This window comes from Cetorhinus maximus, chromosome 2 (genome assembly GCF_964194155.1).
Source record: "Cetorhinus maximus chromosome 2, sCetMax3.hap1.1, whole genome shotgun sequence".
NCBI lineage: Eukaryota > Metazoa > Chordata > Chondrichthyes > Lamniformes > Cetorhinidae > Cetorhinus > Cetorhinus maximus.
Window position 1 is genome coordinate 143479202 of NC_135880.1, and position 18107 is coordinate 143497308.

General features: G+C 41.8%; 1 protein-coding gene across 1 annotated transcript in view; it reads left to right on the forward strand.

Annotated features, from left to right (window-relative positions):
• Positions 1 to 629: 629 nt before the first annotated feature.
• Positions 630 to 18107, forward strand: part of snapc3 (small nuclear RNA activating complex, polypeptide 3) — a 51632-nt gene continuing 34154 nt past the window's right edge. The window contains exons 1-3 of the mRNA XM_078570326.1: positions 630 to 910; positions 5459 to 5536; positions 12182 to 12266. Of these exons, the coding sequence (XP_078426452.1) occupies positions 654 to 910; positions 5459 to 5536; positions 12182 to 12266 (420 nt within the window). The 5' untranslated portion in view covers positions 630 to 653. The remainder of the gene's footprint in view (positions 911 to 5458; positions 5537 to 12181; positions 12267 to 18107) is intronic.

The window sequence follows — 18107 nt, forward strand, 5'->3', positions numbered from 1 at the left end:
CACCAGCATCTTCTCAAGGGCAATTAGGGATGGGCAACAAACGATGGCCTTGCCAGCAACACACATCTTGGGGTCCAGAGTTAATGTTGAGGAGTCCCATTACCATTGCCTTCCAAAATAGACCACAGTGCTATCACACCTGGTGGGTTTGTCCTGCTGTTGCTTGACAAGCCTGTGGGGCAGCTTTGTCATAAGTCCCCAGATGTTAGTGAGGAGAAATTTGCAGGCTTGGCTTAGGCTGATTAAATCTTTATTGCGTCTAATGCCTAAGTCGATGCCAAGTGGTCCATCCTATTTTGTCCTTAATTATTAGACCTTTTTGTAGTGGATAACAGTGGCTTGCCATTCCAAAGGGCAGTTAAGAGTCTGAGTCAACCATATTGTTATGGGTCTGAAGTCACATATCGGTCAGATTAGATAAGGACAAAAGATTTCCTTCCATTCAGGACATTCATAAATCACCTTAGGTGAGGAACTCTTTTCACCTTGACTTTAATCTCTAGTTTAGCTCAGCAATTACACTCCAGGAAAAGTCCAGGCGCGTTGCTCTCTGGGATTTGTAGTCAACTTCGGTTCTGGTGATGATAGTTCCGGTATATTGCACTACAGCTCCCACAATGCTCCGCGCTCCCTGCTTAAGCTGAAAAAAAATCATGGCGGCGGGGCCTAGTGTATCTGGGTCCGTCGCGGCTTCAACTTTGTGTTGCGTTCCTGAGTATGAGCTGACGGACGTGAATTCGAAAATTTTCTGCGTCGGTTCCTTCGGCAGCCTGTGGCGGGAGAAGCTGGAGAAGGCGCACCTGGGATTGGAAGAGGACGAGGAAGAGGACGAGGAGGAAGTGGGGCAGCAGCTGGCAATGCAACTGGGCCTCCCCTCAGACATGGTGGAGGAGCTGCGGCTGGTGTGCGGGTGAGAGCCATGTGGAGCTCGCTGACAAAGAAAAGGCTGGGGAATTAATTAGCTTTTTTTATTAATTTAAGGGATGTGGGCTTTGCTGGCTGGGCCAGCATTTATTGCCCATCCCTAGTTGCCCTTGAGAAGGTGGTGGTGAGCTGCATTCTTGAACCGCTGCAGTCTATGGTGTGGGTACACCCACAGTGCAGTTAGGAAGGGAGCTCCAGGATTTTGACCCAGTGACAGTGAAGGAACGGCGATATATTTCCAAGTCAAGATGGTGAGTGGCTTGGCGGAGAACTACCAGGTGGTGGTGTTCCCATGTGTCTGCTGCCCTTGTCCTTCTAGATGGTTGTGGTTGTGGGTTTGGAAGGTGCTGTCTAAGGAGCCTAGGTGAGCTCCTACAGGATGGTACACACTGCTGCTACTGTGCGTCAGTGGTGGAGGGAGTGAATGTTTGTGGATGGGGTGCCAATCAAGCGGGCTGCTTTGTCCCGGATGGTGTTGAGCTTCTTGAATGTTGTTGGAGCAGCACTTATCCAGGAAAGCGGAGAGTATTCCATCACACTCCTGACTTGTCCCTTGAAGGTTGTGGACAGGCTTTGGGGAATCAGGAGGTGAGTTACTTGCTGCAGGATTCCTAGCCCCTAACCTGCTCTTGTAGCCACAGTGTTTATATGGCTAGTCCAGTTCAGTTTCTGGTCAATGGTAACCCCCTAGGATGTTGATAGTGAGAGATTCAGCAATGGTAATGGCATTGAATGTCAAGGGGTGATGGTTAGATTCTCTCTTGTTGAAGATGGTCATCGCCTGCAACTTGTGTGGTGTGAATGGGACTTGCTACTTGTCAGCCCAAGCCTGGATGCTATACAGGTCTTGCTGCATTTAGACATGGATTGCTTCAGTATCTGAGGAGTCACAAATAGTGCTCAACAATGTGCAATCATCAGCTTGCATCCCCACTTCTAACCTTATGATGGAAGGACGGTCATTGATAAAGGAGCTGAAGATGGTTGGGCCTAGGACACTACCAGGAGGAACTCCTGCAGTGATGTCCTAGAGTTTAGATGACTGAACTCCCAACAACCACAACCATCTTCATTTGTGCTAGGTATGGCTCCAACCAGCAGACAGTTTCCCCCCTGATTTCCATTGACTCCAGTTTTGCTACGGCTCCTTAATGTCACAGTCGGTCAAATGCAGCCTTGATGTCAAGGACTGTCACTCTCACCTCACCTCTGAAATTCAGATCTTTTGTCCATGTTTGAACCAAGGCTGTAATGAGGTCAGGAGCTGAGTGGCCCTGGCGGAACCCAAAATGAGCATCAGTGAGCAGGTTATTGCTAAGCAAATGCTACTTGATGGCTGCTAATGGCCCATAGCACCTTGTGATTGCCCAGTCTTGAGTTGCTTGGTCTGTTCAAAATCTATCCCATTTAGCACAGTGGTAGTGCCACACATGATGGAGGGTATCCTCAATGTGAAGAAGGGACTTCGTCTCCATAAGGACTATATGGTGGTCACTCCTACCGATACTGTCATGGACAGATGCATCTGCGGCAGGCAGGTTGGTGAGGATGAAGTCAAGTATATTTTTCCCCCTTGTTGGTTCCCTCACCACTTGCTGCAGACCCAGTCTAGCAGTTATGTCCTTTAGGACTCCACCAGCTTAGCCTGTACTGACGCTACTGAGCCTCTCTTGGTGATGGACATTGAAGTACCCCAGCCAGAGTACATTTTGCACCCTTGCCATTCTGAGTGCTTCCTCCAAGTGGTGTTCAACATGGAGGAGTACTGATTCATCAGCTGAAGCGGGGGCAGTATGCGGCAATCAGCAGGAAGCTTCCTTGACCGTGTTTGACCTGATGCAATGAGACTTCATGGGGTCCAGAGTCAATGTTGAGGACCCCCAGGGCAACTCCCTCCCAACTGTATACCACTGTGCTGCCATCTCTGCTGGGCTGGTGGGGCAGGACATACCCAGGGATGGTGAAGGTGGTGTCTGGGACATTGTCTGTAAGTTATGATTCCGTGAGTATGACTATGTCAGGCTGTTGTTGACTCGTCTGTCAGACAGCTCTCCCAATTTTGGCACAAGCCCCCACATGTTAGTAAGGAGGAGTTTGCAGGGTCGACAGGGCTGAGTTTGCCATTGTCATTTCCATTGCCTAGGTCGATGCCAGGTGGTCCATCTGGTTGCATTCCTTTGTGACTTTTTTGCAGTTTACTACAAATGAGGTGGCTTGCTCGGCCATTTCAGAGTCAACCACATTGCTGTGGGCCTGGAGTGACGTGTTGGCTAGACCAGGTAAAGATCGCAGATTTCCTTCCGCTTAAGGACACTAGGGGAATCGGCAATGGTTTCATGCTCATCATTAGGCTTTTAATTCCAGATTTTAATTGAATTCAAATTTGACCATCTACTGTGGTGAGATTCGAACTTGTTTCCCCCAAGCATAGATTACTAGTCGAGTGACAATACCACTATGCCACTACCTCCCCACAGACGCAAGGCTGGGAAAACAGATGCGGAGGCAAGAATTGGAGTCTGTAGCAATGCAATTGCAATGTTCCCTTATTGGTGGAGGCACTTTTTTATTCATTCGTGGGATGTGGGCTTTGCTTGGCTGGGCCAGCACTTAATGCCCATCCCTAATTGCCCTTGAGAAGGTGGTGGTCAGCTGCCTTCTTGAACTGCTGCAATCCATGTGGAGTGCCTTTGGGAAGGGAGTTCTAGGATTTTGACCTAGCGACAGTAAAGGAACGGCAATATCTTTCTAAGTCAGGATGGTAAGTGACTTGGAGGGAAACTTCTAGGTGGTGGTTTTGCCATCTATCTGCTGCCCTTGTCCTTCTAGATGGTAATGGTCATGGGTTTGGAAGGTGCTGTCGAAGGAGCCTCGGTGAATTCCTGCACTGCATCTTGTAGATGGTATACACTGCTGCCACTGTGTGTTGGTGGTGGAGGGAGTGAATGTTTGTAGATGTGGTGCAAAACAAGTGGGCTGCTTTGTCCTGGATAGTGTCAAGCTTCTTGTGTTGTTGGTGCTGCACTCATCCAGGCAAGTGGGGAGTATTCCATTACATTCCTGACTTGTGCCTTGTAGATGGTGGACAGGCTTTGGGGAGTCAGGAGGTGAGTTACTCGTCGCACGATTCCTAGCCTCTGACCTGCTCTTGTAGCCACTATTAATATGGCTTGTCCAGTTCAGTTTGTGGTCAATGGTGACCCCCAAGATGTTGGTAGTGGAGGATTCAGTGATGGTAATGTCATTGAACATTAAGGGGTAATGGTTGGATTCTCTCTTGTTGGAGATGGTCATTGCCTGACACTTGTGTGGTGCGAATGTTACTTGCCACTTGTCAGCCCAAGCCTGGATATTTTCCAGGTCTTGCTGCATTTGGAATAGGCTGCTTCAGTATCTGAGGAGTCGCAAATGGTGCTGAACATTGTGCAATCATCAGTGAACATCCCCCACTTCTGACCTTATGATGGAAGGAAGGTAATTGATGAAGCAGCTGAAGATGGTTGAGCCGAGGACACTACCCCGAGGAACTCCTGGAGCTGAGATGATTAACCTCCAACAACCACAACCATCATTCTCTGTGCTAGGTGTGACTCCAACCAGTGGAGAGTTTTCCTCCTGATTCCCATTGACTCCAGTTTTGATGGGGCTCCTTGATGCCACACTCTGTAAAATGCTGCCTTGATGCCAAGGGCAGTCACTTTCATCTCGCCTCTGGAGTTCAGCTCTTTTGTCCATGTTTGAACCAAGGCTGTAATGAGGTCAGGAGCTGAGTGGCCCTGGCGGAACCCAAACCAGGCATCAGTTAGCAGGTTATTGCTAAGCAAGTGTCGCTTGATGGGTGTGAGGGGTATTTTCCTGCCCAGTGGATATTAAACAGCCTACTGCCCGGTAGGAGGAAGGAGCCAGGACCAGTACTTAAGTCTGCATCCTGCAAATTACTGAGTGCCTGAAGTCAAACCTATAAGTCTTTAATTGCTTAACAGGCAGATCTATACTGGAGCAGGGCATACATTCAAGCTGCAACTTGCAACTGATAGTACTGGCACACTAACATATAAGAAAGCCTTTACACAGCAGATCTCTATAGCACAGCCAAGATGGTCGTTACAGGATTGGCTTATGGTTGGGCACTCCCGATGCTCCAAGTTTTTTTTCTAGTCCATTTCTCTGCTTGATGGACAAGCTAGAACCCATCATAAGGGAACAAACCCAAATTGGAGGAGAACGTTTAAGAAGGCTTTTCTTACTTATTGGCTTTTCCATGAGTTTAGTCTTATTTAAATCATCTATGCGTGGCCAATCTCCATTTTCTTTGATTGCCGTTTTATTTGATTATCCTTTTACATTGTGATCTTGGTTTTAAGGTGAGTGGCTGAAGGGCACTGCTGTTCTGCATTTTACTTTTATATGGTGCAGTTGCTTCTATGGATCCGTCCAGTGTAATAATGCCACAGTTAAGACTCACTGTGTATGACCGTGATGCTGTCACTCCCAATAAGTATGCCCAAAGGAAATATTTCTTTGTTTTGCACAGTGTTGATACATTGAACTGCACAGAAGAAGAGACCAGTACAGATGTCATCCCAGAAGATACAGACCTAGTCACATTGGAGTATGTATTTTTATTATATATTTGTCTGTGTCTCCACCCGAGCTCACTATCACCACAACTGCTCCTAGTCCCCCTTCCCCATTCTCACTCTACGCCCAGCAATTTCACAGCCCCTGACTAACACTTCCTGGCTTTTGTGTAATAGGGATATCTTTGCCCAGAATCCATAGTGACAGAGAAAACTCTCTTACCCTGAGATAGGTAATTAACATTCTGCAGCACACTCTAGCCAACAAGCTAACCAGCCCCCACCCTGTGACATTGCAAAACAAAAACAGAAATACCTGGAAAAACTCAGCAGGTCTGGCAGCATCGGTGGAGAAGAGCAAAGTTGACGTTTCGAGGGTCATGGGGGCTCGAAATGTCAACTTTGCTCTTCTCCGCCAATGCTGCCAGACCTGCTGAGTTTTTCCAGGTATTTCTGTTTTTGTTTTGGATTTCCAGCATCCGCAGCTTTTTGTTTTTATCTCTGTGATATTGCAATGCAGGCATTCAGTTTCAAAGGTAGAAGTGTTCCTTTGTTGCTGTGTCAATGCATGCTGGGCTAAGAGATTACAATTAAACAAAAGCCGTTTTTTTCATTCCTCTGCCACATGGCACTTACTTGTATGTCCAACTTTTTAATTTGTAAATGTACTTGCATTAAAGGCTACCTGTAATTCGCTATTTGTGAGTGCCTTTTGTTTCACAGTGGAGTTTGTACCTATTACGTGGTAAGTTATTTGGGACTGTAAGTTTTTTTTTTAAAAGAGGTCTTCATTTCTACAGGATTGACTCTACTCAAATCCTGCACCTTCATATGCCTGAAAGTTGAACATTTTCCCCATTCAAATCCGAGATTATCAGGACTCCTCTCTCTGCTCTGATTAAAACCACCACAATGATCATTAGTATGTGTAGATTGTGGATTAATAGAATTAATTATAGGGTGAATTCTAAAGAGGAAGGTGTAAAGAACAGGAAATAGGGACAGCTAAAGAAGCCAAACCGGTGGCAAAAATTCTTATCAGATCAGGGTCTAAAGGGAGAAGACTGTATATCATCAGGCCTTGTAATGTTTTTAGATGGGTGCTGTACACACATGAGGAAGGAATACAGAAAACTTTTTTAAAGAAGTTATATACTCTACTTCATTGCAGAGTTCAAAATACACGGTGGCGGGTAGATTCTTCCTCAGCATTGCAGGTAGCCCAAGAAAAAAATAAAGGGTGAAAAATTCAAGAAAACTCACATCGTCCAAGCTACCTTGCATTATGGCTCCTCCATGGTCCAACAGGGCTGAAGAATTGCAAGCGCAGGTGTCTCATTGGGAGCAGGAAAACAGGGCAGAGTTTGATTGGAGGACTGAATCTGCCAGTCGATGCCCCTCTGACCACAGATTCTGTCTCTCCCATCCTCGCTTCCCCAGTTGCTCCAATCACAAATTTCCTTCCTCCCCACTCTTGCATCTCATCCATAGAGAGGATCTATGATTGGATCAACAGCAAGAGTGGAAGGGAGGGAACTTTTGATTGGAGGAGCTGGAGCAGTTATCCCGCATGACGAGTCCAACTTGTTCAACTGTGAAACTTTGACATCCTCCAGGAGGTCTATGAGAAGAAACAAAAATAGAAAACAGAATGGAGGAGACGGCTGGAAATCAAGCAACGAGGCCAGAAGCAGACCCGGGGTTGGGGGGGCTGCCGAGAATATATTCAAAGCTAGCAACCCGTGGAGAGAAGGTCCCGTTTTAATTTCCCTGTAATCCTGTGGTGGTAGTTGGGGAGGCAATTGGAAGAGAAGGCCCATCCCATTTTAATTTTCTTATCATCATTATACTCTTATGTTGGGAAAGGCCCTGTATCTATGGCAACAGATGGGTAAAATATCAAAAGCGATTCCTGCTGGAACTGTTAACAAGTTAAAGTAAGCACACTGATCCATAGAGCCTGTAGACGGTAACAGGTCTGTGATGACGGCGGATCATTAATCACTGGTTACTGTGAGGTTTCTCACATTCAGAACCCTCGACCCATCATTTAATGAGAGAGAATTCAAAGGTTCTCTCAGTTTCCCAGGAGAGTTCAAGGGAGTGGATCGTGACCTTACACACTGAGAGATTGTCCAGGCCCATCACCAAGATCAGTCTTTGACCCTCTTTATTTGCGGAGACTACAATTTGAAATAAATCAATGGTCATTAATCAGCTCTCTGGCCATACACGAGGTTCTTCCAGAACCGCCTTGCTGTTAGAGCCTGCTCTGAGCCACCTTTTATGATGAAAAAGTTATGTGGAAAGTTATTGATTTTATATAAGATCTGCCATTAATGTTAATCTGTAAAGTACTCCCCTACACCTCTTGTCTAAATCTCACTGACATAGCCAAAGATGAAAGTTGATATGAGGTGATGTTCAGTGTTTGAAAAAGGCCTCCGAGCTGGTAACTAATAAACTTTTTTTTTTAAATTAACTAGACTAGATGTAACCTTTTCATTAAAATTCTAAAGGAGGAGGCCATTTGGCCCATCGTGTCTATGCCAATTTGATGAAGGAGTTATCCAATTAGTTCTGGTCCCTGGCTATTTTCCATAGCCTTGCAATTTTTCCCCTTCAGATATTTATCCCATACCCTGTTGAAGTTTTCTTTTGAATCTGCTTCCAAGTGCATGAGGAAGACAGTCTTTGATATTGTGCTATCTTACCTAACTAAAGAAGGAAACCCTCAAAATTCAGCACGAATGCAGAAGATACTGTTACTACGTGACTACATTACCTAATGGAGGAGTTAGTGAAAATGAAAATGTAGCCATCAAAAAGTAGCCCTCAAAATCTCAGAAAAAAATTTTGACCCCTACTTCATTGCTATTAATTCTTTTTGGGAGAGAGATACATTAATGTACATTTTGCAACCTTACATGCACATAGTAGAGTTGGGGACAATTGCTCGTGGAATGAGCAGGCTAGATGGACAGAAATTGTGTTTTCCTCGAAGTAATACGTGCCCATGTTGTGGAGTGCCAGTGACTTGAACTCATATTTTGGGATTTTTGAGGAATTTGGGATAATTTTTATTAAATATTATTAATTCTGGATCAGTAACAATCGCTCCTCAAAGTAAACACATTCCATGAATGTGAAGTAGAACCAGTTAATGTGTTTGTCCAAAATGCTTCTCCTTACATATCACTTTAGTTTGAGATGATGAGCATGTTAACATAAATCTGTTAGAATAAATTCATTTGTGAATTCAATGGGATACTGCTGTCAAGGGAGTTGTAACCTAGAAAAGCAGTAGCCAATTTGCTGCCAATCACCAGACAGATTTGGAGAGGATTGGAGTATAACACTTTGGTTTCATGCCGAGGTGGGACAAGGTGACAGACAAGAAATCTGGAACACAACTCTTAAGTTTAGTACCTGTGGTTTCAGAATTGCCTGTTAGAAAAATGTCACTGACCCACTGGCAGTGTGACATGCTTTATTATATTCTATATTGCAAGGACAGTCCTGGGATAGATCAAAAATTGCTGTAAATGTTAATCTGTTCACTCATGTTAGTTAAGTAAATCACCTTGTTAGCTCACTTTTGATCTCATTTCACAAGAGTGCAATAGTCATTCTTCTAGAAGACAGAAATGTATGCAAGAATACAGTATTCAGTTTTCATACTAACTGTTATGCTATTGCGCAGTAAAGGATTGTAAGGGGCACAGGAAACACTTGTGGGAGAAACCAGTGATGTTGAACCTGAGATGAAATTGAAGGCAGGGCTGTAATTTGTTGTGTATCTATTGTCCATGATTGTGATTTAATATGGCATTTTTAACTAAAGAACAAATGACAGACAACATTTATTATTTGCATGAAAGCAAAATACTGCGGATGCTGGAAATTTATTATTTGGAGGAAGTACAGCTTCATGACCAGGTATTTTCATAAGACATTTAAAAAAGTTATATTTTTAATTGCAGACAACATTACTTTTAATACCAGAAACGGCAGTATTGGAGCATGGAACATATATTGAATTACAGTATTTTTGAAGTTCTGTTCATTAGCAGGATGCTGGCACCACAGTGATAACAGTATTGAGAAAGAGCTTGCATTTCTATAGCGTCATTTATAACATTCAAACATCCAAGGTGTTTTACAGCCAATTAAATACTTTTCAAGTATGGTCACCTTTGCAATGTAGGGGAACGTAATAGCCAGTTTTTACACACAAACACCAATGAGATTAATGACCAGATCATGTGTTTTATTGATGGATGAGGAGTACATGTTGACCATGACACCAGTAGAACTTGCTTGCACGTCTTTGAAAAGTGCCATGTGATCTTTTACATCACCTGAGAGCAAAATTGGGTTGTTAGTTTAATGCCTCATTCGCAAGATGGCAGCTCTGACAGTGCAAAACACTCCAGTCCTATGTGGAAGTATCAACCCAGATTTGGTGCGCAAGTCTCTGGACTTGATCCTTTGACGTAATGACTCTGGCAAGGGCAGTACCAGCTGAGCCAAGGCAGATGGCTATTCAGCATGGTGTTCGAATTGCCTGTGTTCATAGTGGTGTTTCAGCTGTTAGATGCAAAATCATAATGTAGTCATAATATTGTGGTTGTGCAGGCGTGTTGAAAAGCCATCAGGTAAAAACTGAAAATGAGACTGGGCATAAGTGTTGCAACATCACTATAAGTAGTAATTATCTGTTTTTGTTTTTAGAATCTGTTTAATATGAAAGCAGCCTTAGTAGTGTTCGATTAACTGGTAGAACTTTGTCATCAGCGTACAAGATTTCACGCAGTCTTTGGGGTTGAAAGGTCATCTTTCACTTGCACCATTGTAGTGCACGTAACTATGAAATCCTAGCGGTTTCTCCTCTACTCTCTCAACATTGCTCCTTGGCTGCCAATCTCATGTTCCCATCCCTTAGACTCTTTTTTAACTCTTCCCTGTCTTGCAGCAGTGGAAATGCTTGGAGCAGTTGGAATACATTAAAATATTTAGTGTTCTAGGGAAGTGCAATGACTGAAGGGGCATCTTATATGATTTCTCAAGGTGTTTAGGCTGAAAATTGGGAGCTTCGCAGGTAGTTTTGTATTGATAACTTGCATTTATTTGGCATCTTTATCATAATATATACCAAGGTGCGCTTTACAGGGGCCTTATCAAAATGTGACACTGAGCCACAATGCGAAACTAGGAAAGGAGAGAGGTAGATTTTAAGCAATGTTTTGAAGAAGGAGATGGAGGCAGTGTTTTAGAGAGGGAATTCCAGGATTTAGGTAGCTGAAGGTATATAGGGGATGTTTGAGAGATCAGATTTAAGGACAGAGATCTCTGTGGGCTTTAGGGATGAAGCAGGTTACAGAGATAGGAGCACAGCCATGGAGGGTTTTGAAAACAAGGATTAAAATTTTAAAACTTCTTCCAATAAGGAGTTACTGGCAGTTAGGGACTGTGTGACATGGTTGGAACAAACTTGCACCTATGTGATATAGTGCCATACAAAAGTATTTGGAGTCACTCATCAACATTTTTTTTAAAGAAATGAAAAGCAGTGCTCCAGTTTTAAAATAACTATCATGTGGCAAATCAAAGGTTCCAATTTTAAAATCAAGGTGCTGCCAGACCACAGCTGGGGGGTGGTGGGGAGAGGGGTGTTGGTGGGTGCAGAACAGTGCTCCTAGGCTGCAAAATTTAAGATATTTGTCATGGTGTTAATTCCCTCATTTGCCTGGCTTCTTCATACATCCACCACCTAAATCCTGACAGGCATATAAAGGAACTGTTCTTTCTTAAGTTCATACCATGGATGTGAACGTCACTGGCAGGGAAGCATTTATTGCCTATTTTTAGTTGCCCTAGTACAACTGAGTGGCTTGCTAGTCCACTTCAGAAGTCTATTAAGAGTCAGCCATGTTGGTGTGGTACTGGAATCACATATAGGCCAAACTGGGTAAGGTCGGCAGGTGTCCTTCTCTAGAGCATACGAGTGAACCATATTAGTGAACCAGTTGGATTTTTAACCTCAATCTGACAGCTTCATGTTCACTTTACTGATACCAACTTTATATTTTGAGACTTAAAAAAAAACTAAATTTAAGTTCTCAATGCTATGGTTGAATTTGTACTTCCATTCTCTGGATTATTAGTCCAGGTCTCTGGATCACCAGTTCAGTAACATAACCACTGCACTAACCTTCCTAATAATATTGCACTGTGTTTGTAGGTGATGTATTTCAATACCGTAAGGATTTTAATAAATATTGAAATATATCAGGAGAATGTCCTTCTCATTGTAGGGAATGTCAGCCCCTTTCACTTCAAGTAAATGGCATTTTCTCTGGATTACGTGATTTTTTTTGAAGTGGCAGTTTTAACATCTGTTTATCCTACACATTTCGAGGAAACCATGCATAAACTATATATACACAAGTGGAAGAAGAAACTTCAGCAAAAGTTGTTTTAAATAATACTTGTATGCAGAAAATGGAAGCCAATTTAGGTCCATTGTCAAAATTCCTAATCCAAAGGATTGTTAGCATTTGGAATGGACTTCCAGGTAGAATGTTGAAGCCAAACAGTAGGATGCTGTGGTAGGGTAGCTGTAGATATTTGTTTTCAAACTCAAGCTCTTACCTTGAAATTATTTTCTTGTACAGAATCCGAAAGAAAGTAATTGAAAAGAGAGAGGAACGTTTGATATACGATCGTACCTGTAGACAGGAAACGTTTGAACATGAATATGTAAGTACATTTGCCTTAATCATCATTTTAATGGTTTTGGTTTAGAAACCATATTTTCAGCAAATTCTGTTTGAATTTCTGGTTATTTGACACATTGCTCCCATAAAAATTGAGTATGAAATGTAGACTTATAGATTGTAAAGCAAAAATATTTAAATCTTTGTTTGGTGGACTGCTGCAAGTCACTGAAAGTGCACCTTGTACCTTGACAAATGACAAGACAGCTGTCTATCTCCTTAACCAAAGAGATTCATTGATTGATAATTAAGGAAGAGGGTGAATTAAAGTGGGTGAATGCAATGTCAAATTGGGTACAGAACGAGAAGTAAAGAAGGAAAGAAAAATTGGATTGAGAGAGAAGAATAAGAAAAAAATTGAACATAGATTTCATGTATAAGTTGACCTTTTAAGCGTCAAAATACTTTCAAAAGTGGGGATTGACTTGTATGTGAGTATAAAAGTGAACTAATGGCATGGGTGGTCACCATTCTGAAATGTCATTGGCATCCGATGCAAAGAGTGGGTATATCTTAAACTCCATGCAATTTCGCAATACAACTCATGTGGCCTTGCCTAATCCCTTGTGTCCGGTCATAAGGTACCAGTAAGTAAAACGTGCATTTGTGGGCTGAAAAATTGAGGCTGACTACTAATGTGAGCATAGCACATTATGGCTGACATTTTAAAAATTTCCCACAATTCATTACCTGAAGGAATGAGACTCCCTACTGTTAATTCTTCACTTTCTGGGCCAGAGGGGTTGATTGGCAGTCAATAATGATTATCACAAAAGCAAAATATTGGAAATCTGAAATCAAAACAAAATGCTGGAAATGCTCTGGATCTGGCAGCATTTTTGGAGAGAGAAATGGAGTTAATATTTAAGAGCAGTGACATTCGATCAAAACTGAGCGTCCTGAACTTTAACTCTGCTTTTCTCTCCACAGGTGCTGCCTCACCTGCTAAGTCTTTTCAGTATTTTCTATTGTTATTAACACTTGCCACATTGTTAAATTTGTCTTGTGCTATTAATTACTAAAATTAGTTTTCTGTGGCAAGTTTAATGGACAATTAATGTCAAGATTCCAGCAATATCACGAAACTCACGGGTGAGTTTCTTATAACAGCACGTTCTAGAACCAGCCAAAGAGCAGGTTACTTTAGATTGTGTATTGTGACAGGATTAATTGATGACCTCAGAGTTAAGGCACCCCTTGGTATCAGAGACCACATTATGATTGAATTTTACATCCAGTTTGAAAGGGAGAAGAGTGGGCGTAAGACTAGTATTTTAAATTTAAATAAGGGCAACTATGTGGGCATGAAAGCTGAGCTAGCTGAAGTGAATTGGGATAGTAGGCTAGGGGATAGATCAATAGAGAAGCAGTGGAAGACATTTTAAGGGGATATTTCAGAATACTCAGAATAAGTGTATTCCTACTATAAAGAAAAATTCTAAAGGGAGGACTCGCCCTCCGTGGTAAACTAAAGAAGTTAGGGAAAGCGTCAAACTTAAGGAAAAAGCATATAACTGCGCAAAGATGAGTGGCAGGTCAGATGATTGGTCAGATTGGTAAAGAACGGCAGAGAATTACTAAAAGTTTAATCAGGAGAAAGAAATTAGACTATGAGAAAAAGCTAGCTAGAAATGTAAAAATGGATAGCAAGAGTTTCTACAAGTATTTAAACAGGAAAAGAGTAGGTAAAGCGAGTGTTGGTCCTCCAGAACAGTGATCTTCACTATTTTTCAAGCAAGGGCCACCTTAGCAAAAAACCTGCTATGTGGAGAGCCACATTGACTAATTTACTAAATTATCATTGCTTACTACTCCTTCATGATGTAAAGTTACAGAGCGATGTGTATAGCTAAAACAGATCACATATACTTAAAAAATAAATACGCATATACAATTTTTAAAAAACAGCATTTATAAAACAATAACCAGAAAAATATAAGGAATTAAAAATGCACTTAATAAAGTAAACTTTTTAAAAGCTGAGTAATGCAAAACTTACTTTAAAAACTGGAAGAGCGACAGTGTGCCTGTTGCTCCTTGACTTTCTTCATGCTGTATTCATAGTCTGTCATTGCGATCCTCGTAAGGCAGTCCAAATGTTCATTGGTCAGTTTGTTTCTCTGTTTTCTTTTGACAATATTCATTGTTGAAAAGATAGATTCGACGGTATATGTAATGACGAAAAAATGACAGCAATTTTTGCGCACAGTGTTTCAGAGATGGCATTGTGTGTCAGGGACCATGTTCCAGAAAGAAAAACGCCTGTCTTGAGTTCAGACTTCATGATGTCACCTATCTGAATTTCCACACTTTCACTCCAATTTAGCACGGTCTGATCAAAAGTCAGTGATAAATGATGACAGAGATGACACTGCTATGTGCAAGGGGTTCTCAATGAAATTTTTAAAACTCCTTGTACCCCATTACGATTTAAATCTAGTCTCAAGATCCACCCTCAATTCTTCCAAAATGTGTACAAATGAATTATACTTGAAATGTTTCAAAAGCTCTGGATTTTCTGAGGTGACTGTCCTGAGTTTTGGAAAGTGATCAAAGTGCGTGTTGGGAATGACTAATGTTGTAATCTTGTTTTGAAAAGCGGTTACTACACACAACATGTTACTGAGAAGTTTTTGATTTCCTTGCAATTGGAAATTTAGCGTATTCAAATGGCACGTGATGTTGGTCAAAAATGCCAATTTTATTATTCACCCTGGATTTTCCAAGTCTTTCCCCTTGCTTTTAAGAAATTAACGAATCTGAAGGAGGAGACCTAAAAATCTTTCAAGGACCCTGCCACAAGATAACCATCTCACTTCATGGTGCATTACTGGGTCGCCATACTCTATCTCGCACTCTTCCAGGAATGCTGGAAACTGCCTGTGATTCAGTGCTCTTGAAACAATAAAATTGACCACCTTTACAACCAACTGCATGACATTCTGTATTTCACTATTCTTCAGTTTACCCACGAGAGCTTCTTGATGTATAATGCAGTGAAACATGGTGGCTTTGGATATTTCCACTCACTTCCTCATCAGGCTGATTAATCCATTCTCCTTCCCTCACATATTTGGTGCACCATCTGTACACACAGATGTAAGCTTTGTCCAATCCAGGTTATTCTCAGCAAAAAAATCGAGGAAGGCAGTCAAAATGTTTCCCTCTTTTGCCTGACTTTTCAAAGATGTTAAACACAACAGTTCTTCATGAAATAATCCTTCTTTAGGGAAACAAACTCAGACACAATTGCGAGAGATCACGTATATCTGTACTTCTATCCACCGCTATACTAAAACAAGGTGCTGCCAAAAGATGTCGTTAACTGTTGTTGAATTTCTTTTTGGATTTCCTCCACCCTTCTCGTTATTGTTGTGTCAGACTGTTCCAGTCCCTTTATTTGCTTTAAAATTGGCATACAGGATTTCTGCAGAAGCCAGAAAACACTCCTTAATGATCTCTGCCTTTTTATGTCTTGATAAATGCCTTTTTATGTCTTGATAAAATCTATGCGATTTCAAAAGATGCCTCTTTAACGGAGCTCGATCTCTCTATTTTTTGCTGGCCTTTGAATGAAGCAGTAAGTTACTGCATTTCACTTTTTCTTAGTTTACTCCCAGGTGGGTAAGTTTCATTGAAACTTGTATGCGCTGTTGTGCAGTGGCATTCTAAATTGCTGTGCTTAAAAGCAGAACATGTCTACTGACAAATTAAACAAACCGGTTTCATACATGTTCATGAAGCACAAAGAGAAACTTGTCAGTCCACTTTTCTTGAAACTTTCGGTTTTCATCTTCCAAAGCACGTATCTTTATTTTTTCCTTGTGGCTCACCTATGGCCTTATCATGGCCACTTCCTCCTCCAGCCTTCTCGTTTTCTGTAGTTGTTGTAGACCTGCTTTTGTTTGTTTTATTAATATCCACAGTTACATTCTTTTTATCTGCTTTTGCTTCTGTTTCACTTTCCGATTTTCTCTTCACCGGAATTAAGAATCGATCCATTTCCAGTAACTGGGCTTAAAAAAACAATACCAACAGTTGAATTCTCTGCTACTTCTATGGTGGTTGCTATGGTAATATAACGGTTACTATACAATGCACATACTTAAATATACTTATTGGCACACGTTGTGCCATGTGGTCAATGTGATGTGTAAAGAAGGCTGACTTTTGATAGGCTTAGTACACATTTTTTAATGTTAAAAATAAAATAAATAGGAATACAGTAAGTTAAAAGCAAAATACTGCAGATGCTAGAAATCTGAAACAGCTCTGAAGAAGGGTCGTACGGACTCAAAACATCAACTCCTTCTCTCTCCACAGATGCTGTCAGACCTGCTGAGTTTTTCCAGCATTTTCTATTTTTGTGTTAGGAATACAGTAAGTCCCCACTTAAAGTTGTGGTTGAGTTCCTGAAAATCACAACTTTAAGTGAATCATTGGGTCCCATAGGGATCAATGATGAAACTGTAGTTAGGTTCTGTAGGAGCTTCCTTAATCAGAAAAAAAGCAAATATTAAAACATTATACCCTCTCAGTTGCAATATTCTACTTTGCTAAATTCCTACATTGGTAAATGAAATAACTTTTATATTTTTAAACTTATTTTGTTTTAAAAGAAAAATGTAGCTTTCTACTTAAGTTACTTCCTGCCTGCCACCTATCCTGCTTCCTGAACCTCTTGCTCCCTAACCCTCCTGGTTACTGCAGATCATCTTCCTCCCCAACCCTCAGCATTGTGGTCTCTTCCCCCTCCCTGACCTTCGAGTTGTGGCTTCTTTCCCCTCCGTGACCCACCCTCTTGCCGAACCTTCCGCTCACTGACTCGCTCTCTCGCCGCTTCCCTCTCCTGGACTTGCATTCCTGTTCAAGATCCTGCCGCAACTCGGAGGTTGGGGAGAGGCGAGAAGCCACTCCAAAGTGGCGCCAGGCCAGTCACACAGGAAACAACGTTGAAACAAATCTCACGACGCTCAACAAGATTACAGGAAAGGGAGAGTTGGGGAGCCGCACTTAGTGAGGATGGGAGCTGCCATTGGCTCGTAGGCCTTGTAACGAAGAACAAGGCTCTAGAGAGTAAAAATAGGGAATTAATAGTAGATAATAAGGAAATGGCGGATGAAATGAACAAATAGTTTGCTTCTGTCTACACTATAGAGGATACAAAAAATGATTCCAATAATAGCTGTAAATCAGGAGGTGGAGGAGAGAGAGGAACTTGGTGACATTGCAACACTAGGGGAAGCAGTGCTGAGCAAACTGATGGAGCTGCAGGCTGACAAGTCTCCGGGTCTAGATGGACTTCATCCTAATGTCTTAAAAGAGGTGGCTAATGAGGTAGTAGATGCGTTGGTGTTAATTTTCCAAAATTCCCTAGATTCTGGAAAGGTTCCATCAGACTGGAAAGTAGCAAATATAATCCCTCTATTCAAGAAGGGAGGGAGGCAGAAAACAGGAAACTATAGGCCAGTTAGCTTGACGTCTGTCATGGGGAAGGTGTTAGAGTTGATCATTAAAGAGGTTATGGCAGGACACTTAAAAAAACTCAAAAGTAATTGGGAAGAGTCAGCATGGTTTTATGAAAGGAAAATCATGTTTAACCAATTTATTAGAGTTCTTTGAAGGAGTAACATGTGCTGTGCATAGAAGACATTGTTATGATCTCAGCTGATATGACTGGACAAGTCAGATCCCAAGATGGAACCCGGCTTGATAGATTCTAACTTCTATTTTTTGTTTAGAAACGTGGAGGGCGGCTACTGAGCATAGTCACAGGAGTCAGCTGATGAACTTTTAACAAAAGACTAAAACATTTACTAAACAA